This window comes from Canis lupus, chromosome X (genome assembly GCF_048164855.1).
Source record: "Canis lupus baileyi chromosome X, mCanLup2.hap1, whole genome shotgun sequence".
Taxonomy (NCBI): Eukaryota; Metazoa; Chordata; class Mammalia; order Carnivora; family Canidae; genus Canis; species Canis lupus.
The window spans coordinates 18,439,313-18,465,153 of record NC_132876.1 but is presented as its reverse complement, the minus strand read 5'-3'; the positions used below and the strand labels follow the sequence as shown (position 1 = coordinate 18,465,153).

At 41.0% G+C, this 25,841-nt stretch overlaps 2 protein-coding genes across 11 annotated transcripts in view; one reads left to right on the top strand and one right to left on the bottom strand.

The window, feature by feature from the left end:
* The window catches only part of LOC140628109 (P2R1A-PPP2R2A-interacting phosphatase regulator 1-like), an 84,751-nt gene extending 82,120 nt beyond the window's left edge, over nt 1–2,631 (top strand). For 8 of the 9 annotated variants that reach the window (XM_072817052.1, XM_072817045.1, XM_072817044.1 and 5 more), the window contains one exon: nt 434–2,631. In XM_072817052.1, coding sequence (XP_072673153.1) covers nt 434–616 — 183 coding nt within the window. In that variant the 3' untranslated portion in view covers nt 617–2,631. The remainder of the gene's footprint in view (nt 1–433) is intronic. The other variant, XM_072817043.1, reaches the window with a different exon arrangement.
* MOSPD1 (motile sperm domain containing 1) lies at nt 1,669–25,841 on the bottom strand. 2 transcript variants are annotated; one of them, XM_072817058.1, is made up of 7 exons: nt 25,703–25,841; nt 23,775–24,004; nt 12,428–12,685; nt 12,243–12,318; nt 10,325–10,542; nt 5,476–5,637; nt 1,669–3,292 (listed from the first exon to the last, which is right to left on the bottom strand). In XM_072817058.1, the coding sequence occupies exons 3-7, from the start codon at nt 12,579–12,581 to the stop codon at nt 3,261–3,263; spliced, it is 642 nt and encodes a 213-aa protein (XP_072673159.1). In that variant the 5' UTR covers nt 12,582–12,685; nt 23,775–24,004; nt 25,703–25,841; the 3' UTR covers nt 1,669–3,260. The 2 variants fall into 2 exon arrangements, with proteins under 2 accessions (XP_072673159.1, XP_072673156.1); XM_072817055.1 differs by lacking the exon at nt 23,775–24,004.

Below are 25,841 nucleotides of genomic sequence, written 5' to 3'. Positions count from 1 at the left end.
TGATCTCAGGGTTCTGGGTTCAAACCCCGTTGTTGGGCTCCAAACCCAGCAAGGAGCCTAACTTAAAAAAAAAAAAAACTATTAAGGGATGCCTGGGTGGCTCAGCGGTTGGGCATCTACCTTTGGCCCAGGGCATGATCCCAGGGTCTGGGATCAAGTTCCGCATTGTGCTCCTTGCAGGGAGCCTGCTTCTCTCTCAACCTGTGTCTTTGCCTTGCTCTGTTACGTCTCTCATGAATAAATAAATAAACTCTTTTTTAAAAAACTGTTTAAAAAGAAACAAGGTAAGTTCTAATGATGTCAAAACTGTATATACAAGAATAAGATGTCTTCCCATTTTTTTTTTGCTATTGTAATGGATTATTCTGTTTGATCTTTAAACTGGTGTCTGTATGTATATGTTTTTAAGATTTTATTTATTTATTTATGATAGTCACACAGAGAGAGACAGAGAGGCAGAGACACAGGCAGAAGGAGAAGCAGGCTCCATGCACCAGGAGCCCGACGTGGGATTCGATCCCGGGTCTCCAGGATCACACCCTGGGCCAAAGGCAGGCGCCAAACCGCTGCGCCACCCAGGGATCCCTGTATGTATATGTTTAAATATGATTTGTAACCTTGCAATGGTCTGGGGTTTTCTAGGATTCAAAATCCAGAAGCCATAAAAGATTCATAAATTTAACTACCCCAGATTAAGTTTTATGTGGTAAAAATAACATAAGCAAAAAGAAAAATGAGAAACTAGAAAGAAATATTTGCAACTCATATTACAAAAAGCTCCCACAGCCAGTAAGAAAAAAACCACCCAGCCACCAGAAAGCAGGGGGTGGGGCAACAGAGGATATGAATAAATAGCTCTATGGAAAGGTGGTCAACCTCACTTTTGAGTTAATAAAAAAAAAGTACGCTGAGATGCCATTTCTCATCCATCAGATTGGCAAAACACATGGCTGATGAATGGTTGATGAGACTGGAAGATCAGGCACTCTCCTGCAGTGCTGGTAAAACTGGTCAGGAGGGAACTGGCTAAGTGAATTAGGCTACAAGCCACACAAGAAAACACTACACAGCTGTAAAGAAAAGAATGAGGATACTCTCCAACTACTGATCTAGAAAATTCTCCTGGGTATAGTGTTAAGTGAAAAAGAACTAGGTGCTGTATAATATATAGAAGAGGCTACCATTATATATATAAAACCACAAAAATGAAAATATGTAAGAAACAATGGAAGCATATTTAAATCAACAACAGTGGTCACTTGAAAGGGCCTCAGTGGACAGAGAATGGGGGTGGAGAGGGGGATGGCAAGCAGTGTTTTGGTTTTTTTTACTGTAACCTTTTTATTTTTTTAAAAAAGTCATCTCTAACCCCAGCGTGGGCTCAAACTCACAATCCCCAAGATCAAGAGTCGCACACTCCACCAACTGAGCTGGCCGGGTACCCCTGTATACATTTTTATAGTTGATTTTTGAAGCATGTGACTATTACCTATTCAAAAATTTAAACAAATTAATTCCCTTAGTAAATTAAGGAACTTAAGGCATTTTAGTGCATCTATTTCACTTATTTTTTCTGTTTAACTCACAGGAATAGGAGACAGCTCTAGGAAGCAGGAAACGAAAAGGGAGTTCCTCAGAGGTAACCAGAATAAAGTGTGTAAGTCAGTGTGAAACTCAGGCCTCCATTTTCTTTTATTATTTTAAAGTGATTTCTCTCCTTTACAAATATGTTATCTCACACACACACGCATGCGCTCACAAGCATACGTACACACACTTGCACACACACATACACACACAGAGGACTTGAAAGGGACAGAGAAACAAGGAATAGCCTCCAAACATATTTTTTTACAAAGTTTAAAATAGATTACATTTCTGTGCTCTTCAGTCATTACACAATGTACAGACATGATCCATTTAATGATTCATCCTCCCCAAATTGGTAAACAATGAGGATTTTCTATGAAAGAGTATACATAAAAGCTTTTACTTTCAAAGCTAAAGCACTATTTTCCTGCAAAAACAAACCTCAGGCATATATATTATGTTTATGTATATTCCTTGAGAACACTACAGTAGCAGTGCATAAGTTCGTTCTATAAAAAGATCTGAAAGATGATTTTCAAGAGACTCAACGCATTGTGCTCTCAGATAAAAATCCTAAGTCAAAAGATCAGTTATTATGACAATAACAGTTAAAACTGCATATTTATGTTAAAGATCAGAAGAGGCTATAAAGAAATGTAAATAGTTGTGCTTTGGGGACTTTTTTTGGTAAAGTTGTTTTAATAAATATAAACTTAAAAAATGTCTCAGTGACTAATATAAAATAGACACATATCAAGGATTTTCTATACTTGGCTTAGAGTTTAAAGGTGAAAAACATCTCCACATAAAACATCCAGCATCTAGTAATCCCAGTGTGGGCTAGTTGCTTACAGTCAGGAAAAGGGCTAGGAAGAAATAAGTGATTTTTCTCTTCCTATTAACATAAAGCATGATCCAGAGGTAAAGCCAGGGTGAATCGAACAACTAAATAAATGCCTACCTTCCTTTTAAATTCTTAAACCAAATAGAGAAGTCATGCTACTTTTATGAGGGCTAAAGAAAAAAAAACCCACATGCTTGGCATCTGGACCACTACCTATTCTGTAGTTCACCAGATAAATTAAGAATGTCTGGTCTTCTGTGAGATCCTAGGATAGGATAAGCATGATCCCTCAGTACTTTACGCTTTTTTTTTTTACCCTCCACATATTAACTGTAAAACTTATTTTAGAAACACCATGGCAACTGTTTATAATGACAGAAGACAAGGTATAATTTACATAGTAACATTGATGTTTGTAATTAGGAAATAAATGTCATTTTATGTTTAGGCTGGTCAGTTTGTTCTTTCAGGCCTTTCACTTGGAAGGACATATGACCTTAATAATCAAGATAAATTAGAAAAAAATGTGAGAAAATAGCAGATGTTTTAATTAAAGTCTTTTGCACAATAGCTTTAGATATAAAAAGAATTTCTTCAGATAATTTCCTAGGTGTCACTCAGAAGCATCTTTGCTGTCTGTAACATAATGTGCTAGAGTCCTTCCAATAAAATTAGAGAGTAATTTAAAATATATATTATACATTTGCAAGTCTTATAAATCACTCAATAGTTTGTAGCATGTTAATGGAGTGAAGGAGAGATAAAAGGCAGTCCACATTCTTATTTGCAAGATAAATTTACTTCAGAAGTCAACTGAATTTCTTGCTCAGGTTCTAAGTATAGCCATTGTGATAAGACCTGAAAGAAAAAAAATTGGAGAACAGTTAAAGTCCTGCATTTTACAAAATCTTCCATTCAATAAGCAATTGTTTAGGTCTCGATGAGCAAATAAAATAGAGCACATAGACAGGCACTCTACCAAGAATTCAAAAGTCAGTTTGAATTCAGTTGATATTATACAGAAGAAATACAATTTATAGCAATGGACAGTCACTGGATAGATTTAATTAAATCGCTAATGTCTGGCCATAGCTAATTTTTTAACTATCAACTATTCCTCCCACTTTACCCAGTCACATCAGCTATGATAATAGCAGACATGGCACTTTAAAGTGTCAGTAAAGCCAGCCAACTTCATCAACAAAAACACATTGAACCACAAAGAGAAGCATAGTATTCCTGCTTGGTTTGTCTCTTTTGAAGAGACTCCATACAAGAAAGCATAAAAATTTAATAAATTAAGAATATGCTCAGTGCTAAGTGGTATAAACAAAAGTGAGTGATAAAGTACAGAAAAGAAGGACAATCACATAGGACCAGGACAGGTAGAAAAGATGCCCCAAAAGGTAAAGTTGAAATAAGCCTAAAAGATGGACAGGGATGATAAAAACAATGAGGTCAGCAAGCATTTCAGGTGAGGGAATGGCAAGAGCCAGGACAAGGAGGTTGACCAGACTCTTGAGCTTTTCAAGGTGAATAAATAATCTCACAGGCTGTGATCAAGGATTTATAGAGGGAATCAGCTAGATGAGATTGGCAAGGCTCAGAGTGAAGAGCTGGAGATGCCCAACTACAGAGTCACATTTCTTTCTGTGGACTATGGGGAGGCTCTGATGATTCTGGAAGAGGCAGTGGCGGTGGTGAAACCAAACCAGAATGGAAATCCAACTGACAGCAATGTGATGGAGCATTTGGAGGGTTAAAATAATGGGACGGGGTAGGGGGTGGGGGAAATGGGAAGAGAAAGGACACACATAGAAGGTACAAAGTCAAATTTAGAATTTTGAAATTTTGTTTTTTAATATTTTATTTATTCTTGAGAGGGGTGGGCAGAGGGAAGAGCAGGCTCCATGCAGGGAGCCCGACGTGGGACTCCATCCCGGGTCTCCAGGATCACGCCCTGGGCCGAAGGCAGGCAGGCGCTAAACCGCTGAGCCACATGGGCTGCCCGAGAATTTTGAAAGTAAAGAAAAGAGAGCATAGCGGCAGTTGGGTGGCTCAGTTAAGTGTCTGTCTTGGCTCAGCTCATGATCACAGGGTTTCTGGATCAACCCCCGAGGGGCTCTGCACTCAGGGGGGGAGCCTGCTTCTCCCTCTCCCTCTCCCCTTGGCTTGTGCTTTTCCCCGGCCACCCTCTCTGTCAAATGAATAAATAAAATCTTTTAAAAAATAAAAATAAAAAAAGAGTATACCAAGGAGTACTGAGAGAATCCTGAAAAGAGCTGGCATCTCAGAAGAGGTGACAGGAGACTAGAAGACAGGGTCAGTCATGACTGGAGCCCTGATCCCTGACACATGGCAGGCACTGAGTTCAGTTAAACTAATGAGAAGATTCCAAGCCAGGATGCCTGAGAGAATGATTTAACAGGAAGTATGGGAATGGGTTTAAAGAGAGAGGTTCACCGTATTAAATCAGGACACACTGTTCACCTTTGTCACTGTAGGCGCTTTGTCTAAGTGTCTCCCTAGGACTGAATCCTAGAAGTAAAAATGCTGGATCGTGGAACATAGCCTTTTACATTCTTATACATGTTGTATACCATCCAAGTCAGCAAAAGGAAAACAACTGAATACAGGATCAGGTGCTAGATCAATAAGCTACAAAAAACTAGTTGGGGGGGTGGGGGGGGTGCCTGGCTGGCTTAGTTGGTAGAGCATGTGACTCTTGCTCTGACTCGTGAGTCAGAGCCCCACGTGGGGCGGAGTAGAGATTACTTAAGTAAATAAACTTACAGAGACAACAAGAACTAAATGTAAGCCAAAAATTAAATCTTGAAATGCACTTTACCTCAACACATGCTTTGGAAGCAATCTTACCTGTTTTTCAAATAAATAAAAAAATAAATAAATAAACAAACAAACAAACCAGCACCAGCACCATTACCATCACTATCAACTCCATACACATGTAACACCAATACCACCCCTGAGCCTACGCACATGCCCCACATGGGCCCCAAATGCAGCTCTAAAACACTCACCTAAGATATAAGCAGCCACTAATTTCTGATTCACACTCAAGTGGAGGTAGAGAGGCACCAGCGATTCCACATCCCCCAGCGTAGGAAGCATCAAAGCCGCAATGCACACCACTCCCAGGAAGACAGTCAGTAAACTAGGTCCTGAGGAGACAGCTCTGTTTTCTGTGAAAGAGAAAAACCCCTGAGCTTGTTTCTAAAAATGATCTAAGACCAAGTTCATTCACATTTACTGTCTACCACTCACCAGGATTCTGGTTTTGTCTTACTCCTCTGACTCTTTCCCCATCATTTCCATTCCAAGGGGTTGTACCTGCTGGACTTATCTGGAAGCCCATAACTCCTCGGAGTCATTATGGAATGTAATGTTGAAAGGGCATTGTGAGGCAGCAAGTTCCTACTGAAAGATCACCATCCTCCCCCTCCCCCCACCTCACCATAATCAGCAGAAAGTACTCAAGCACGCAGCATCTGTATAGGTTTCTAAGATAAACAGAATTTTTAAAGAAGGGGCTAGAAATAGAAATTGAAGTCCTGATATTCTCCTCCTGTACCCCTGGGGATGGCTTGTGTCTTACTCCATTTCGGAGCCCAGTGCCTTCTGAGAGGAGCTTAGGTACACAGGTTTGGTCCTAATAACTGTAGCATCCTGCTACCATTTCTGAAAATATTAAAAGCTGCAGAAAGGCACTACTTGAGTGTTTTAAGGCTACCCATGGGGGCACCTGGGTGGCTCAGCTCAGTCAGTGGAGCGCGTCTGTCTTGGGCTCAGGTCATGATCTCAGGGTCCTAGGATGGAGACCCATGTCAGGCTCCCTGCTCCATGGGGAGTCTGCTTCTCCCTCTTCCCCTTCCCCCCAACCCTACTTGTGCTCTCCCTCTCTCTCTCTCTCAAATAAATAAAATCTTTTTTAAAAAGCTACCTGTGAAAATTCTTGTCCTCTGCTCTATCCCATTTACAGCAAAGAAAGCAGAAACTATCTGGCAACTATTATGCTAAATGAAATAAACCAGTCACAAAAGGACAAATACATCATGAATCCACTTACATGAAGTATCTACAACAGTCAAACTCAGAACCAGACAGTAGAATGGTGGTTACGAGGGACTGGGGGTGTGTTTAAAATGGGACTTACTAGTCATGGGCATAAAGTCTCAATTAAGCAAGATGAGTAAGTTCTAGAGATCTGCTACACAACACTGTACCTATAGTTAACAATACTGTATTGTACACTTAAAATTTTGTGAGTGGAGTAGATCGTATGTTAAGTGTTCTTACAACAGTAAAATAAAATTTAAAAAACGTCATTGGGCCTGCTACTCTACAGTTCTTGCTGTATGTGTGCAATATTCATACCCATATTTTTAAGAAACCCAACAGCATATTCTGTCCTATAGTTGTTCCCACTACCCTTCTTTCATTAAAAGGAATAGCCAACAGCAACATAATCTTGTGTTTTATTAATGAAATAACACTGTTCATTTTATTATTAAATGCAACTTTTCTAAATTATTAATACCTTAGCTGTTGTGTGAAGTTTAATTGAGCCTTGCCAAAGCCAGATAGGTAAAAACAAATTCAAATTTTATAGTAATTACTGCTTGAGATGAAACAACAGTATAAATATCTAAAAACAAGTCTTATTTCATTTAATAAGTGAAGTATCTTTGTATTTGTTGCAGAGATAAGCTTTTAAGGAAAACATTTATGATTACTACACTGCTGGCTGCAGACCCACAATAAAGATAATTTCAAGGAATTTTTAGTATTTAGAGAAATTCCAAATGCATTTGCATAGATGCCTGCATTTTTTCAAAATGGAAATAGCTTTTCTCCTGATACTACAAGACTGTTGTAAAAACTTTATGGAGATATAGAAAACAAAGTTTCCTGATCAGTCTCATTCTCCTAGACATAACAGTTAACAGGCTGGTATAGATCCTTTCAGATTTTACAAGACCCACATAAACATGTAAACAAAATTTTTTGACATAAATGAGACCACAATATATGTACTGTTCTATAACTGCTTTTTCCTCTCAGAAATATGGTTGCACCTCTTTCTATGTCAATGCACAACCATCTATCTTTCTATCAGATCTTTGTAAATAAATGCCTGCCTGGCATCCCATCTTATGAATATTCATAATTTAATCCAATCTCCAGTCCAACTGATGGACTTTTAGGTCATTTTTGATCTTTTCTTATTATAAACAATAATAAAGAGTGTAATTTTCTTAAGCCAGAGGGCACGGACTGTGACACTGCATCAACACACCAGTTCATTAGTAATGTAATTAAGACAAACTCACTAAGATTCAGCTGCATCTTTTTAAAACATCTTTTTAATAACCTGGGCTTTGGTATTTTGTTAAAGTATGCTTTGTGGGTTTCTCTTAAATTTCTGTTAAATGAAATATATATATATATATACATATATATATATACACACACATACTTCTGCACACAGACAAGGCCTGGAACACTTACATAAGCAGATCTGTTAAGTGTGTGGGATTGTAGGTGCTGCTTTCCTTTCTGAATTTGTTACTGCTATGTCTTTTATAGTACAATCAACTCGAGAAGAAATTTCTTATTTTCCTGCCTTTTGATACATTTATAGAAATATATTTATAAAATCTTTCACGATCTAGCCTCTGACCATCTTCTGGCTGGTTCACATAGCCGTGCAACATTGCGCTCGTGATACATCTAATAATCATCTCTCTAAGCTAAAGATGGGCAAAAATAATGATATTTCAAACCCCACACCCCCTGACAATCTCAATTTGCTTCTTTAGTTTAGAGAAACTTGATGAACAAACCAGAGAATTCTACATACTGGCAACCACACATAACTTACTATTAATTCAAAAAACGGAAGTGAAAAATATCAGTTTGTCAACACAGGCTAAATCAGTCACCATCATACTCTATTACAGAAGAATACCTTACTCCGTTTCTGGCCACATTATTAGAAACATTGGGGTATAACTACTCGTAAACTGGACATGCTCTACTGTGCTGCTGCCCTTGCTCTCAAGAGTGGCAAGAGCCATGGAAACCTCGTAAGACAAAGAAAACCAATCCAACAGACCCTACCAGATGAAACGCACACATATACTACTCTGCACTAGTGGACAAGGACATGACAGTTAACCAGACAAATGTGCTTTCGTTGAGCTTCCTGACATGGATGGCTTAGAGAGTTGTTTTTTTTTTTTTTTCAAAAGAGAAATCACCTCATTTGTTAACCTACTTTGATTTTACAATTAGAAGAATTCACTAATATACTTTCGATACCAAATGCTCACTGTCAAAGTAAAATAAGAGTAAAATGCTCAATTAATACAATTGTCATTATTTATTCTTTTAGGATGATTTTCACCTGAATTCTAATAAGTTTTAAAATAAAGGAGGGATGCCTGGGCAGCTCAGTGGTTGAGTGTCTGCCTTCGGCTCAGGGCATGATCCTGGGGGTCTTGGGATCGAGTCTGCATTAGGCTCCCTACAGGGAGTCTGCTTCTCCCCCTGCCTGTGTTTCTGCCTCTCTGTGTCTCTCATGAATAAATAAATTTTTAAAAATTAAAATAAAAAACAAAAAAGGAGAAAATATAAAACTAAACTTTTAATCCTTTTGGGGAGGGACTCTTTAACTGGTCTGTTAAATACAGAAATTAGCCAGTGACCATTTTTCTTTAAATTATGAATTTAACATCAAAAAACAAATACTCATTATATCACTTTTCTTATTCTAGAGGAGGCATTTTAAAGGGAGAATCTTGTATTTCCATAAACATTTATAAGCCAACCTCACAATACTGATCAGAGATCAAAGTGACATTTACCAGAAGCTCTCTCTCTCTTTCAGCTTCTAAAGAGGAAAATCTGATCCTATCAGGCAATAAGAGTTGCTGAGAAGAAGCAATCTACTGGCTACTAGCTAGGCCCTCGTCTTAGTGTCACCAGAAAATCTGGGCACTCCCTACACAGACGGAGGAGACTCTTGCCCACAGCAGTCAAAGAGGCATTACTCCCTGTGTTATCCAAATAAATACTCTAAGATGAACAAACTGATAAGGATATGCGAATTCATGTAATGACAAGTAGATTTGTTTTTAATTCCTCATAGATAATGTTGCAATTTCAAGGACAGCTGCTATCGCATTCATATATCACTATCAAAAAGTTTCCATGTTTTTCTATGGAAAATTTTATCTTCCTCCCCTTATAATGGGGTTGGAAGGAGATAATGAGACGTTAAGAGGGAGGAAGAATGACGTCCAAAGGGTTGAATATGAGGATAGTGTCAATGTTGAAAGAATATATCATAACACTTCTGAATATCTAAGCTGGAAGGAAATGAGGAATGGAGAGGGATTCAATTAATAGCCCACAGGGGATATTATAATCTACTTAGTTTAATTAACTTCAACTTTAATGAGATTTTTTTTTCAAAATAATATGAACAGTGCACCAGGCTTGGCCTATTGCCAAACACAATCTCTTTCCTTCTTCGAACTAATTAAATGAGAAAGGATACAGGAAAGTCACAGAAACAAAAGTAAGGGGGCTGCATTCTCAGGTCTACACATTTCCCAGGCTTATAGCAACACAGTTGCTATAAGCTCTCTCAGAGGCTGAGAGCTTTTCTCCCCACTTTGGGTCCAGCTCTAGGCCTCCTGGTGTGATTTTAGGTACCTGATCTCTAGTTAGGTTCCATTTTGAAGCAGTAGGTTAGGTGGGAAAGTGGCAGATCATTTCTCTAGTAATTATCCTCAGTCCTTGATTATTTTCAAGTTAGAAATGCGTGACAACCGCCAGAGGGCTTTCCAAGCAACCCCAAACTACCTGGTTGGAAGGACTGCTCAAAAAAGAAACTTTCAGTTAAATGTTCCTTTATTCTTTTTTCCTCTTCTTCCTTTTGTTGTTCTTTTGCAGATGGGAGAAGAATAGCCACAACCTCTTTCCTTCCTAAAGCCTTCCTCTGGCTCTGTTCGGACACTTGGAGACGGAACTTGTCTTTCACGCCATAGTGACAGGACTGAACATCTCTATGACGAATCACACTGAAAACATTAAAAAATAGATGCTGTTTAGGTTTCTGGGGGCCCGTCAAACAGAATTCAGCCAGAGATTTCATACAGGAGAACATGAACTAACTGTAACCAAATACCCAAGTAGAGAAATTTGCTACTGATGCTAAAAAAAAAAAAGAAAGAAAGAAAGAAAGAAAACAACAAAAAACACAGCATAACCCAAAAGGAAATGGGTGATTCTAAAATATTTGATGAAAACCACATACTCTACAACATAGAATAAAAGTCTGAAGTAAAAGGACGATAGGTAAAGAAAATTCCTTTGAGCAATGAGGTTTTTTTCCCCTTGGGATCTACAGGCAGCAACAGTTACCAAATAGGGTATATGAAATGGTTTATTCCCCACAAAAGTATCATGGATTTCTAAGGCCACTTATTTATCATGCAACTAACAAGCCTCACCTAGACTCAAAACCAAAAGCCGTGCACACAGGTAAAAACAAGCAATTGAGTAAGTAAGTAACCAGTATGACCAATGCCACGGAAGGCTAACAATACATTTATGTATTCCTCTGAAAAGAGTATAAAGTAGTTCACATTTTATGAGAGTGATCTACAATTCCACGTATCTTACTTTGTTCATAATAGAGAACACAAACCAATTAGGCTAAAGATAACACATTTCTTTGGCAAGAGACTACATTTCTTTGGAATAGTTCTTGCTTATTGTGTATTGAATGGAAATCAAACCTGTGAAAACACGTCCTCTAAAGATATATCATTTCATGGATATGGGAGGCTGAAAATATATTCAGAGGAAAAAACTTCTGCTTCTCATTCTCATGGAAGATTTAAACAAATACAGTTTACTTGGTAGCTTAAATTAAGAGTTGGTCAATGGATCCATCTGGTCACCACTAGCTCTAAAGTGAAAATTAAATATGAACAGCTTGAACAAACAACCATTTATCTGACACTCTAAGACGAAATTATCTGGAAGAGCTCAGATAACCTTTTACAGATGAGTAGTTACACACTTGCTTCCTGTTTGCAGAGATTAACTTCCAGGCTTATTAGCTGAATCATTTCAGATGAACTTCTATTACCATTGTTCTGTGAATGTAGTATTATTAGTTTCCCAAATGTCACTATAATAGGATGTTCCAAAGAAAGCTAAAGTCCCTGTTACAGCTAGAGAAATTTAAAGGAATGAGTTAGAACTTGACCTTCATAAGCGACCCCACTATAATGACAAGTACAACAACTGAGATGTTCACAGAAATATTAACATACACGTCAGCTCCAGCATCATGAAATATTACTAAGTATCTGGTCGACCTGTTTGGAATCTTAGGGGCTTCTTTAAGAATTGTGAGGGACTGAGGTTTCTGGGTGGCTCAGTCGGTAAAGCATCTGCCTTTGGCTCAGGTCATGATCCTGGGGTCCTGGGATTGAGTCCCACATCGGGCTCCCTGCTCAGTGGGGAGCCTGCTTCTCACTCTCCCTTTGCCTGCCACGCCCCCTGCTTGTGCATTCTTGCTCTCAAAGAAATCAACAACTTTTAAAAAAATAAATAAAATAAAAAATTGGGAGAGACTCAAACTTCCAGCAAAAGATTCAATATGGCATAAATGCCTATGGGGGAATGGCTTCAAGAGATTCTTTACAAGTTAAACACATAAATATTAACACACTTAAAACATGTTACCAGGAAGGGATTTTTGACTTACATATCCACACAACACTGAGGCTTTACTGCACCTGCAGCATCAGCGACAACATACTTATTTGGAGTAGTACACAAAACTGAAAGAAAAAGTCACAATGGCCATTAGTGTCTTTTAAAATTAGTTTCTACAAGTAAACAATTAGTAGGGACTAGTTACAATCCATGAGAGAGACCTAGGAGACTCACCTTTGAACTTTAAGGCAAACTCATAGGGATTATATAGCGTCAACACTTGCTTATGTGTTGACTGGTCATCTGCATAAAATATTAGCTCCGTGGGAAACACAAAAACGGGAAGATTTCCTTCCACTAACTCTGGCTGTCTTTTTTGTTGATGCATTGGCTCTGAATCCCCCTTGCTGCAGCTTCTGTTTTTACAGTCTCAAATCTATTTTGGACTTTCCTTAAGTCAGTTAGTTAAAAACTCCAAAGCATTTTGGCAATCTAGAAAGAGAAGAAGAGAGAAGGAGGTCGAATGATACCCGTGTTCATTGGTCATCTCTCCAACAAAAAGCATGCTCAGCTTGCATTAAAATAGGTCCCCAAGTCATTTAAAGATGCCTATGGACTCTTCCTCTTGGCTTACTTGTACAGGTTGTACAAAACTATGCAAAGAAATTTACAGATGCTCCTTTCACATTCAAAATTTCAACCTATGATAGGGCACCTGGGTGACTCAGTGATTGAGCATCTCCCTTTGGCTTAGGTTGTGATCCGAGGGTCCTGGGATCTAGTCCGGCATTGGACTCCCCACAGAGAGACTGCTTCACCTTCTGACTGTGTCTCTGCCCCTCTCTGTGTCTCTCATGAATAAATAAAATCTTTATATAAAAAATATTTCAAGCTATGATAAATTACACAAATACTGGAATAAAGAAGTCTTTCTACCTCAAATTAATCACCCTCTTTCAAAGAGGTGAGATCAAAGGGACATGGCTTTTTTTTAAAACCCCAGTGCCTGGGTGGCTTAGTCGGTAAAGCGTCTGCCTTTGGTTCAGGTCATGATCCTAGGGTCCTGGGATCGAGCCCAAGTTGGGCTCTCTGCTCAGCGCAGAGCCTGCTTCTCTCTCTCCCTCTGCCCACCACTCCCTCTACTTGTGCACTCTTGCTGTCTCTCTGCCAAATAAATAAAATAGTAAGAAACAGATTAAAAAGAATAAAACCTTGGATTTCTTATAAAGTAAGATTAAGTATTGTCACAACTGATTTTATGTGAGCTCGTCAGAATTCTCAAAGACTAGAAAATATAAAACAAAGTAAGTTTCCATGAGTTATGGGAGAAAAACCATGAGACTGACTTTTACACTCATTTCTTTTTTTTTTTTATTTTTTTTTTATTTTTTTTTTTTTTTACACTCATTTCAACAATGCCTTAATAGTGTCTTCTGGCAGCATGGGTGGAAGAGTGCTTTTCATCTTTTTCCTACCAAAAACCCAAGACAAGCAAAAATGTCTCGAAGGGAAGCTGAATATCACACTTGTGAAGGAGTTCTTGGGAGCTTCCTATGAGAATTCAAAGTCAGTAAGGAGGCTCTGGCATGCAAGTGGCACCGTGCCTTCCCCCCTACATCAAGTACACAGGCTACATGAGAGCTATTTTCTTCTAACTTAGAGACCTTTTGGATTCCTTCTGGGGTTCTTGAATATGTTCTAAATAGTGTAGCTGGGAGAAGTCTGTCTGATAGGTGTGATGTTTCTATGTTTATTTCCTAAGCTAATTTTAATCAACAACATTGTTATTTAGCCTGCATCCTAAGAATGTGGCTTTTGAAAATGCAAAAGCTAAAACAATACAATCACAGAAAATGTTTTATTTTTCTCTCTGTAGATGACACCTTTAAAACCGGCCATAAACCATTTAATACTTTGTGTCCCAGTTCCCACACCTGTAAAAAGCAATAGAACACAAGATTAAACTGTTTGCTTTTACCAGCCAGAAGTGGCTGCTGTGCAGATTCTGCTTGAGGCCTTTCCAACTTTTATCAAATATGATAGGGTATAATCATGTATGCAAATTGTTAGTTTCTTTCAGCTGAACACCTATTATAGGTCAGGAACTATGTCAGGAGCTGGGCAGAGATATCACGACCACCCTGCTCTTGAAAGACTCAAATTGAGGGGCGCCTGAGTGGCACAGTTGGTTGAACGATCAACTCTTAGTTTTGGCTCAGGTCATGATCTCAGAGTCGTGAGATTGAGCCCTGTGTCAAGCTCTGCGCTTGAGTGCAGAGTCCACCTGAGATTCTCTCTCCTCTGCTTGTGCTTGCTCTCTAAATAATAAAATCTTTTTTTAAAAGACTCAAATCTAATTGAAACAATATTTAAGCTATCTCTAGGAAGCTTAAATACTTTTTTTTTCCTGGGGCTCTGCTTTTATTGGGTTTGAGGATTTTGTGGGCTCATACTTTATTGGTGGATTCAGAACATCAGAGTGGAAATTTAAAGTGTAGGAAGAGAAACAAAAACAAAAACAACAAAACAAATGACCCAACCAATCAGTTACTGAAATCAACCAAATCTTTAAAACACTTGGGGGGAGGGGGCCTGGCTCTCTGTCCTGTCCTGTGGCCGGCAATCTCTGAAGTGGATGCTTCAGCCATCAGAGCCTAGGTGGCTCAGCGGTTGGGCGCCTCCCTTTGGCTCAGGGCGTGATCCCAGGACCCAGAACAGAGTCCTGCATTGGGCTCCCTGCGAGAAGCCTGCTTCTCCCTCTACCTATGTCTCTGCCTCTCTGTCTGTGTCTCTCATGAATAAATAAATAAATCTTAAAAAAATAAGCTACCTCTATTATAATGCATACCACTATATATGTATTTAAGTGCTTAGGGAACTAGAAGATTACATGAATAATTCTGCCTGGAAGAGAGGCCCAGAGATGACACTGGAGGTAGTCCCTAAAGGAAAAAAAAAAAGGTATACACTCCTGGGGCAGGGTGGGTGGCACAAGGAAAGGCATTCTGACCTAGGGAATAGCATACGCCAAGGAACAGAAATGTGAAGGTGAGGGACAATGCTAGGAAGATCATAATCCACAAGCTATCCCAGATCATCCTTCTACTTCCTATCCGTACACTTTACAGCATGCACACATGTAGCTTATGACAGTATTGGATTGGTTTTTGTTTTTGTTTTTGACCGAGCTGAAAGGGCCTATTAATATTTTTATTAGTAACAACATTTAATATGTATATCAGTCATAACAGATTACAAACTTTTTTATTAATTAAATATACAGAATTAATTAATACATGCAATGCTTTAGCACTTACTGTAGACCAGGCAGTGTTCTAAGTGTTTGCTGTTGTTATTAAATTAGGAAGAGACAAAGACAAATAATGTCAGCAGGCCTTCTGCCTGCAGTCCAGCATTTCTACTCTAGCAAACTGTCTGTTGTAATACAAAAAACTAAGATTATTCTGAAGAGCATCTGATAAAATCATTCTAATTTTGAGTTTTTATTTGCCACAAATTTCTTTCTTTTGCTAAGGGCCATACACACTATTTGGATAATGTGCTCTAAGAACTTTGTTTTTTTTTTTTTCCAGTAGAAAATAATTAGCTCTATTACTTTCTTAGTAAGCTTGGCTATAGAAACACAACATCCAAGTTTGCCACTACTAAATAATATTCAACATCTCATTCAAAACATTAGGATGAGGGGATCCCTGGGTAGTTCAGCAGTTAGCACCTGCCTTCGGCCCAGGGCATGATCCTGGAGTCTTGGGATCAAGTCCCACATCAGGCTCCCTGCATGGAGCCTGCTTCTCCCTCTCCCTTTCTCTCTGTGTCTCTCATAAATAAATAAAATCTTTTTTAAAAAAATAAATAAAACGTTAGGATGAGAATTTAGCTTAGGATAAAAGGTGACATGGCATCTCTGATTTCTGGAAAATAGTTTAGTCAGTAAATGTTGGTAAAACCAGGTATCCACCTAGGGAAAAGAAAGTTGAATTTATCCCTTACTCCTTACAAAATTCCAACAGTTTATTAAAGGGTAAATTCCAAATGCACCAAAGTTTTAAGTGTAGAAAAAGAAAACTAAAATACTAGAAACTATGGGAAATCTTTTTTTTTTCTTATAGAATCTGAGGCTTTCTAACAACCAGAAACCAAAAAGTATTGCTAAATGTGACTCTATAAAAACACTTATAATGCTGCCAGGTACAAAAACTTTTAAGCAAAACCAAAATGACTTTTTCAATCACAGGCTAGATCTGATTTCCCTACTATATGTAGAGGAAATACAAATTATTATGAAAAAGCACTCATTATAAAAATGAGCAAATGCTGGGACACCTGGGTGGCTCAGTGGTTGAGCATCTGCCTCCAGCTCAGGTGGTGATCCTGGAGTGCATCAGGCTCCCCCCAGGGAACTTGCTTCTCCCTGTGCCTATGTCTCTGCCTCTGTGTGTCCCTTATGAATAAATAAATAAAATCATTAAAAGGAAAAAAATGAGCAAATGCTATATTTTATAGACAAGGGCCAATTGTTTTTTAAACTTACCAAAGGAGATGTAATCTCACAAGAGAAGAACAAACTAAAGCTATACTGGAATACATGTTTTACTTGCCAGATTGGCAAAAATCAACAACTCTGACAGCACATGGTGGGAGCAACCAGGCATATTCCTAACATTGCTGGCGAGGATATAAATTGGCACACTGATTCTACCTGCCAAAAGTAAACATGCATGTCCTCGGATCTAGAGATGCTACTTTGAGGAATTCATCGAGCATAAATATTCCTCTTGTGTGGAAGTATGTACGTGGAACTGTTTTAATCTCAGTTCTGAGGATTAAATAAAATGATGTATGGGAGGCGCCCAGAACAAAGCCTGGTGCTCAGTAAGGGTTAGCTGTTGTGGCCAATAGAAAACTGGATACAGCTCAACTGTCCCTTACAGGGTGTTGATGAAATAAAGTATGATGTAGCCACTCGTTGGGACACCAGGTATCTGTCAAGAAGAAAGAGGAAGCTCTTTGTGTAGTATGGGTACAGACTGAACGTCAAGTGTAGTGTTAAGTGAGAAAAGCAAGGTACAATGCAGAGTAGAGAGTATGGCACCATTTGTGTGGGAGACAGAGGTTTCCTGGCTCTGGGTAAACGATCTGTGGAAGGATGGCCAGGGTTGGCCCCAGAGAAACCCACTGAGTAGCCAGGAACTGGGGTAGAAGGGGAATTTCCTCTGGATACCTTTTTGTATCTTTCGAATTCTGAACCCTATGAATACCTATTCAAAAGTTTTGTGTAGGGCAGCCCATGTGGCTCAGCGGTTTATGCCATCTTCAGCCCAGGGCGTGATCCTGGAGACCCAGGATCGAGTCCCACGTCAGGCTCCCTGCATGGAGCCTGCTTCTCCCTCTGCCTCTCTCTCTGTCTCATGAATAAATAAATAAAATATTTTAAAAAATCAAAAGTTTTGTGTGGGGTTTGTTTTTCTAGTGGAATTGAACAACTCCTCCAGGGCCTGATCTGAAAAAGGTGCCAGTTTTGAAACTCAGGAAGAAATTTAGAAACAATGTGTGAAAAACCTCTGTTAATTGCATTTTCCAATTCATGATCCTTTACTAACACCGAAAATCTTAAACTATGTCTTAAATACCATGATTTCAATTCTTTAAAATCATTTTATATGCAACAGAATCTCATTACAGTGAGAAAAACAAAGGTTTAAGAGGACTGGAAAACTGATGAAAATGTGCAACTTTTTGTTATAAAGGAGTATGACAGTTTATAAATTGAGCTGGGAAGTCAAAATTACGCACCCAAAACAAGCACTAAACTCTTGGTTCCAACCTGAAGAGGGGGTTAGTTGGCACAAGTCAGAGTAGGAATTTCGCTCGCTTTACATAATGGTTTAGAAGTCTTTGTTTTTTATTTTGAAGCTTTCCCTTTACAAGTTGAGTATGTATACTTTTCCCCATGAATTGTGAATAAATAGGTTGTCTACCCCCGGTCACTGCTACAGAAGCATTTCATCGGTTTTAGCAGTTTATTTCTTTTTGTACCCCTGTTTCCATTTCTCACTTATCTCGGCTAAGAGATACATTGCCTCCTGAACTCCGACCAATAGAAATTAGGGAGGAATTTTTTTTAAAGATTTTATTTAATTATTCATGAGAGACAGAGAGAGAGAGAGAGAGAGAGAGAGAGAGGGGGGCAGAGACACAGGCAGAGGGAGAAGCAGGCTCTTCACAGGGAGCCTGACGTGGGACTCGATCCCAGGTCTCCAGGATCACGCCCTGGGCTGAAGGTGGTGCTAAACCGCTGAGCCACCTGGGTGTCCCATTAGGGAGGAATTAGCACCAGGTCACCAGAGCAATATCCAAGATTCTGCCAACAAACATAAGGAAGCAGAACACCTGCCTCTAATTGATGGTCTTCCGGATAACACTTTCTCTTTGCTCCTGTCCATACTGCAAAATGATAAAGTGCAAAAATTCTGGGGAGAGATTATACACTAAACCAGTAAAACCTTACTACAAATCGGTTTATGAGGTTGCTTTCCAAAAGTCAAACATTAACATGAAGTCAAAGAATGTGCGCTCCCAGCCCTTCTCATTGTACCTATGGGAAAGCAGGCCCAGGATAGTTAAGGGACTTACTACCCAAGGTTGCACGAGGTACCGGAGACAAATCTCTGGTCTCCAGACTCACCCTTCCCTATACGGTACCTACCATCTCTTCTGTGTCTTTTTCAAAAGTCCTGCCTCTGAGGCTCACTGTCACACATGCCCTCATCCCTAGAAATGGTCCCTGCTTTTCCAGAAGAGTTCTCAAAGGATGATCCAAAATTCCAAGTCTTTTTTTTTTTTAAAGATTGTATTTATTTATTCACGAGAGATGGGGGGGGGGCAGAGACACAGGCTGAGGGAGAAGCAGGCTCCATGCAGGGAGCCCGACGTGGGACTTGATCCTGGGTCTCCAGGATCCCTCCCTGAGCTGAAGTCAGCGCTAAACCGGGGAGCCACCCGGGCTGCCCTAAAATTCCAAGTCTTGATGCATGTGCTGCCTTTTCAGTTTTATAAAGAACAAATACTAAGAGACAATTTCACTTACTAAGTTAGGCATGCTTTCTTTTCTTGATTCAAAAAGAAGACCGACGGCTATCAGGAGCTAACCATTAGGGCATTGGTAACTAAGGTTTATTTTATTCTACCTCTCTGGATGCCAAATGTCCCTCCATCCTTCAAAGCCTCGTTCAAATTTCCCCTCTTTGTGGTCTTCCTCTACTTCTCTGATCTATGGGATCTCATTAAGTTTATGACATGGTCTTTTAATGTACTTGCCAAATTGATTGAATATACTAACATTTGTTTTGTGTGGATTAATTTGGACTCCCCAGATGTCAAGCAGAATGCCATATTGTTTTTCTGTGGGGTTTGCTTGTTTGTTTTGGTTTTTGGCTTTTTTTTTCACCCTGCATAGACCCAAGCTCGGTGTTAGGCACTTAGCAGATACTGAACTGATCAGTTTGCCGACAGGTGTTTACTAATAATGGTCTCCTCCATCCAGGAGCATTCCTCTTCCTCGTGGCTAAACACACTTTGTCCATAAAATAAAAGGGAAAGAATCCCCATTAAAGGAACAGGAAATCTACAGTAGCTGCTTACCATGGGCTGGGGCGGGGGGGGGGAGTGGAGAACAGAGAATCTGCACTTCCAGCTGCCTCTCCCCATCCACCCCCACACACCCCCCCACCTGCTTCCCTCTCATCACTAGCCTGGCTCCTAGGTGCCCAGCTAGGCTCGGGCACAGCCCTGACCTTACAGAGACACCATGCAGCTGGCAGCTGGTAGTGCAGGAACTGCCTTGTCCGTTTCCTCTGCACCAAAGGCCCAGAAATGCAATCATGAATGAAATTTGTAAGGAAACCTTATGTGTGTACACCACCTTGTGACCAGTCTGCAAACTACTCTTACACACACACACACACACACACACACACACGCCTGAACATGTGAAGTCCTCACCCTCCACCATCAGTCCTGGGAGAGCAGTGCCCAGAAGTGTGATTATTTTTTGTCTTCCTCACTTTAGATTGACCAGAAGGAGGAAAAGATCAGACTCTGAGATATGTGGGAGTTTCAATACCTTTGCTCACCACAGATTCAAACTGGAGATTTAAAACAGAAACCATTTTAAAACTATATGGTCATGGGATGCTTAGGTGGCTCAGTGGTGGAATGTCTGCCTTTGCTTCAGGTTGTGGTTCCAGGGTCCTGAGATCGAGTCACACATCAGGCTCCCCAAAGGGAGCTTTCTTCTCTTGCTGCCTATGTCTGTGTCTCTCATTATTAATTCTTTTAAAAAAAGAACTTCTACAAAAATAAAAGCATATTGTCTTTTGCCCTCTCCCCTACTTTTTTTCTTTTTTTTTTTTTTTTTTGGAAAGAGGAGGCTCCAAGAAAATCAAATAAAGTAAGTGGTCCTTGGAGATGCTTGTACTCAAGTGGTTTAAAGTCTGAAACTGCTAAGGATAATTGGGGGGTACAGACTTCCCCAGAAACTGGTGACCCATCTGCTTGGCCACAGTGCCCCAGCTCCTTACTGCCTCTCCCTGTCTCTCACTTGTGTTTATACTGATTAGGGTCCCCAGCTCTACCTCGGGGCCAGCTCCCACTTATCTGGGCACAAGGGCTATCTATCTCCTTCCTCCATACCTGGCACACTCTGCCAATGGGCAGGGAAAATATTGAACAGTTATGAGCGATAAGCTCTCTTTGCTTTAGTCTCACTATTATCCAAGCCTCTTTTTTCCTTCCATTTCATCAGCTTGGCTCTCTTCCTCCATATATCTCCAGTACTGTCCATTAGGATTTTTAATGGTTGGTATATTCCTTTTTTAAAAAAAGATTTTATTTATTTATTAATGACACACACACAGAGGCAGAGACACAGGCAGAGGGAGAAGCAGGCTCCATGCAGGGAGTCCGACGAGGTACTGATCCCAGGTCTCCAGTATCACGCCCTGGGCCAAAGGCGTTGCTAAACCGCTGAGCCACCCAGGCTGCCCTGGCTGGTATATTCCTAAAGTCTTTCACAAGCAATGTCCTAATGTCCACTTTATAGGTTCAGCTGTTCATGGCACAATATGAGGCCATTTTGTTTCTACACACGTTCTCGGGGTTTTTTTTGTGTAATTTGATGCCTTTCCAAAGAGACCTACCTGCTATAAATAATGTGGTGATGGGCTATTACATATTCAAATTGGAAAAGTTGAGTCGTGTATCATTTAAGATTTTGAAAAATAAGGATGCCTAGCAGCGTGTCTTAAAACCATTTTTCTTAAAGCTAGGTATTTCCCATCTTTGTTTTACAGTATCTCAATGTCTTCAGGTATTTTAAGATGTATGTGCAATTCTCAAAGCAAAACCTATATTAACTCACTATATGAAGGACACATATTGCTACCTATATGGCACTCTCCAGAGTTAGGATCACAAATTCATTCACGGAACATTAACTGAGCACTTATTATGTGCTAGGCCCTGCACTGAGGATATGCAGAAGAGATGAAAACATAGTCTTAGCCCTTGAAAAACTCAGTCTGGCAGGAAAAACACATATCCATGGTAATTAGGATATGATGTGACAAGTGTTAAAATGCTGGCAGATAAAAAAGCTCTAGGAGCATAAAGAAAGTGACGGTCTGCCTTAAATAGGAGGTTGCAGTAGGAGTGGAGATGGGGGTGACTTCCAGGAAGAAGATGTGTAGAAGCATGAAAGGGACTCTTAAGATGAGCTTTGGCACTGCACATGGTTAAAAAATAGCATGTATGGGGGAGTGGCAAGAGATGGTGAAAAATCCTGCAAGCCAAGTTTGGGGGTGGAGGCTGGATTCTGGCTGCCAGTGGTTCTCAAAATGAGTTACCGGACCAGCAGCAGCAGCAACTTCACCTGGGAACTTGTTAGAAATGCAAATTCTTGGGTCCCAGGCTGGACCTACTGCCCCCACAATTCTGGGACTGGGGCCCAGTCATCTGTATTTTCACAAGCCCTCTGGATGATTCTAATGCAGGCTGTCCTTTGAGAACCACTGCGTCTGATGATGGGAAACCCCTCTGAGAGGTCTTAGGCCCAGAACGGACTGGGTAAGATCTAGAAGTAGGAAACTGGTTGCTGCTGACCAGTCAAGCACACCACCAGAATCCAGAGTAGCTACAGTAAAATCCAAGTGTAAGTCTTGAATCAATGTGGCATGAAGGAATGAGGGCCTAGATGAAGGCAAGAGGAACAGAAGGAAACAGATTTTAGAGAGGTTTTCCAGGTGGCCCAGATTCAATCAGGTGAGTAGGATAGATAGATCCATACAAAGGTGTGACTGAAAGGGTTTTTACATAAAAGCTGTAACCTTGTCAAAGGTATCGACCACTAGGTGTTTTAAGAAAGAAGTGTTCCAGGGTGACTGGGGGGCTCAGTGGGGTAAGTGTCTGCCTTTGGCTCAGGTCACAATCCCAGTGGGATCAAGCTCTGCATGGGACTCCCTGCTCAGCAGGGAGTCTGCTTCTCCCTCTCCCTTTGCTGCTCCACCTGCTTGTGTTCTGTCAAATAAATGAATAAAATTTTTTTAAAAAGGAAGGAAGTGTTCTACACAGTCCCTAGAAAACGAAGGCAAGATGGAGCACAACGTCTGTGTTTCCAGTGTCAAAAGGGGTGCCCAGGCTTATCCCTGAATCTTCTGGTCAGCTTCTACTTCTCACTGGAAGTTAGTCAACAGGCATTCATATTAACATAGTAACCTTTCGTGAGTTTGGTTAGATTGAATCAAACCTTGAGACTGATACAATTTTGAGGATGTGCTGGCAAAATCAAATCTCAAATGCTGGAGAGCTGAAAAAAGGCATTGGTTCTGGGGATCTTACCAAGGCACTGCCAAGGTAAGACTCAATGCTAGAGCCTTTCTCTTCCTCCTTACTTCGTCACTGATCACATAGCCCACTTAATTCAGGAAGAAGCTGGAATGAATGAAAAGAATCACCCTGTACTATGCCCTGAAGGCCAAGAAAGTCAGGCTTAACTGTTCTAATTTTGGAGGTAGGATTTAGCTGAGGCAATCTTCAATTTCCTGATCAAGATGAGAGAGGGGTACAGGTCAACCCATCTGGCTAATTTACCTAATGAGAATTTTGTAAAGCACAATCCCTATTTCTGTTAGGACTCTGGATACTTCCTGTTATGCATGGCATGTTCTTCCAGCTGATACCAATAACTTGGCCTATCTGAGCACCTTATTTTGTCCAAGAATAATTCCCAATCAAAACCTGCACTATTTTATGAAATTTGAGAGCTCTAAGGGACTCTGGAGATTAAAACAAAACTTTCATATTATAGATAAGGAAACAGAGGGCCTTAAAGAGTAAATCACTTCATCTATTTATTGCAGGGCAAGATTCTCTAGAATACTACAAGATAGGAAAACAAGATTCAGAGCAACACAGATAATCTCATTTAAATTTTAGACAATATTTAAAATTCCTCTATTTTCCATTTTAAACGTCTTAAAAACAGAAAGAGTAGCAAATAACTTACTTTATTGGGCTATTACAGGATGGGGAAGCTTTTCTTGTAGTTTCTTAACTGCTTTTCACAAATTAGAGTTTAATGGGCACCTGGGTGGCTCAGTTGGTTAAGCATCTGACTCTTCATTTCAGCTCTCAGGTCATGATCTCAAGGGCGTGGGATCAAGCCCCAACTTGGGCTCCTTGCTGGGTATGGAACCTTTCTAAGATTCTCTCTCCCTCTACCTCTGCCCCTACCCTCTAAAAAAAAAAGAAAAGAAAAGAAAAGAAAGAAAGAAATTAGAGTTAAAATGTCAAAGCTTCAGGAGAAATTAATTAAAAATAAAAAATTGGAGAAGAAAATGTGCACGAACAATTTAAGGGGAGACACATGCATTATTTTATAAGCTATTTTGACTTTATAGAAAGGGCTGACTTTATACTGAATATTGTCCATTACATCTAATTATATATTACATGTAAAGGGACTCTATCACCACTACCCCTTACAGATTTGAGAAACTCCAAATTTTCAAATATCCCGGGATTTGAGTAAACCTTGTATTCTGAGAGTTCTAGAAATGCTTCAGAAACTACTTTATCTTGTATCCTGTTTGGGTATGTAGGCATGAACAACTTGAAAGACACATTTGGCTCGGTTTCCTGTTTTCCAAACTCCCCACAGCTTTCTACCAAATACATAGGTAACCTAGAAGCTGGTGTCCACTCCCTGGTCAATATCCTGTATATAGCACTTTATAGGCAGATTTCCAAGTACTTAAAGGAAACATGGACAAGACTTTCGTCAATGAGAATATATTCAATTCCAGGTGTGCCTTTGCTGAAAAAAAGTAGACTTTTCCCCTTCTCTCTGGAATTCACATTAAGAACGCAACGCATTCCAACAGGACAGGACTGCTTTTTAGGCAAGATCCAAAGGATCCCATTTTCCAGGTCTGCGTCCATCTCTTATTTCCCTCAAAGGTCAAAAATCCGGGGCCATTTTCATTTAATATTTCGCCCTCTCGCTCCCCGATGTGAGGTCTCTTGGATTCTACCAGGGCAGAAAAGCGACTTCTGTCGGAGAGGGCAGATGTCAGTTACTTTACCCAGAGGGGAAACCGCAGAACATCGATTAAGGGCTGGAGGGCAGGAGAGGGAGTATCAAACGGTCCGTCCTGGAACTGGAGCTCCACCTGATTGGGGCCCAGCCTTTCCAGCCTTCGTCCCCATACCGGCCCGCTCCATGTGAAACCGGTCATGTGAGCCTGTTTACAGCCGAGCAGCTGGTGCAACCATCAGGATCCGTGCGGAGGTCCAGGAAGGGGGACGGATGCAGGCCACGTCTCCCCGCAAGCCCCCGCCACTATCCCACGAAGTCGTTCGCTCCCCCTCTCCGCCTCTCTCCAGCCCACTTTCACCTCCCTCCAGCCATCCCGGGACGCCCCACTCCAGCCCCACCGATCTCCTTCCAGTTGATCGCCCGGAGGAACTGGCTGGGTTGGGGAAAGGAAGAGTTAGGGCGAGGACGGTGACACCTCGAAGGGGGAGTCAGCCTCCCTCCCCTAGCCCTCCTCGCCACATCCGCCAAAGAGTTGTCCCCGGAGTCTCATCCCCGGGGCAACGGAACTCTGCCGGGCGGGCACCGGGAGGATCCCGAGCCCGCTGCCTCCGCCTGGGCACGAGAAAGGCAGGCACGGGCCGGCCGGACCCTGGGGCCGGGCTCCGCGGGCGGCGGGGCAGCTGACAGTCAGAGACGGGGCAGAGAGGGCTCCCTCTGCCCGCTCCCCACCTTCCACCCACAGCCCGGCGCCGCCGAGCCCCGCTGCCAGTCACAGAGCCCAGCTCGGGGGTTGGGTCCGGCTCGTTCTTTGCGCGGGGTCTCCCGGTAACGTAACTTCCACGTCTTCCCGAAGTCGGAGGAAGTGGGTGACGGGACGGGGGGAGGGGGATTCTCACCTCGGCAACACCGGCTCCTCGGAAAGCAGCTGCGACTGCTCCTCCGGTCCTTTGTCAGCGTCTCTAAGCTGCACTGCCTGCTGGGATACCGGAGGACTCAAATGCCACCTCTCCCCGCCCCCGACGAAGAGCTGCGGTT

What these genes read in the sequence shown, in the direction of transcription:
- MOSPD1 (XM_072817058.1), bottom strand. Translation starts at nt 12,581, where the DNA reads ATGCATCAACAAAAAAGACAGCCAGAGTTAGTGGAAGGAAATCTTCCC. An exon ending in GTTTGCCTTAAAGTTCAAAG is followed by an intron (nt 12,319 to 12,427) that starts GTGAGTCTCCTA and finishes TTTTTCTTTCAG; the next exon opens with TTTTGTGTACTACTCCAAAT. An exon ending in AGTGGCTGCTTATATCTTAG is followed by an intron (nt 3,293 to 5,475) that starts GTGAGTGTTTTA and finishes TTTTTCTTTCAG; the next exon opens with GTCTTATCACAATGGCTATA.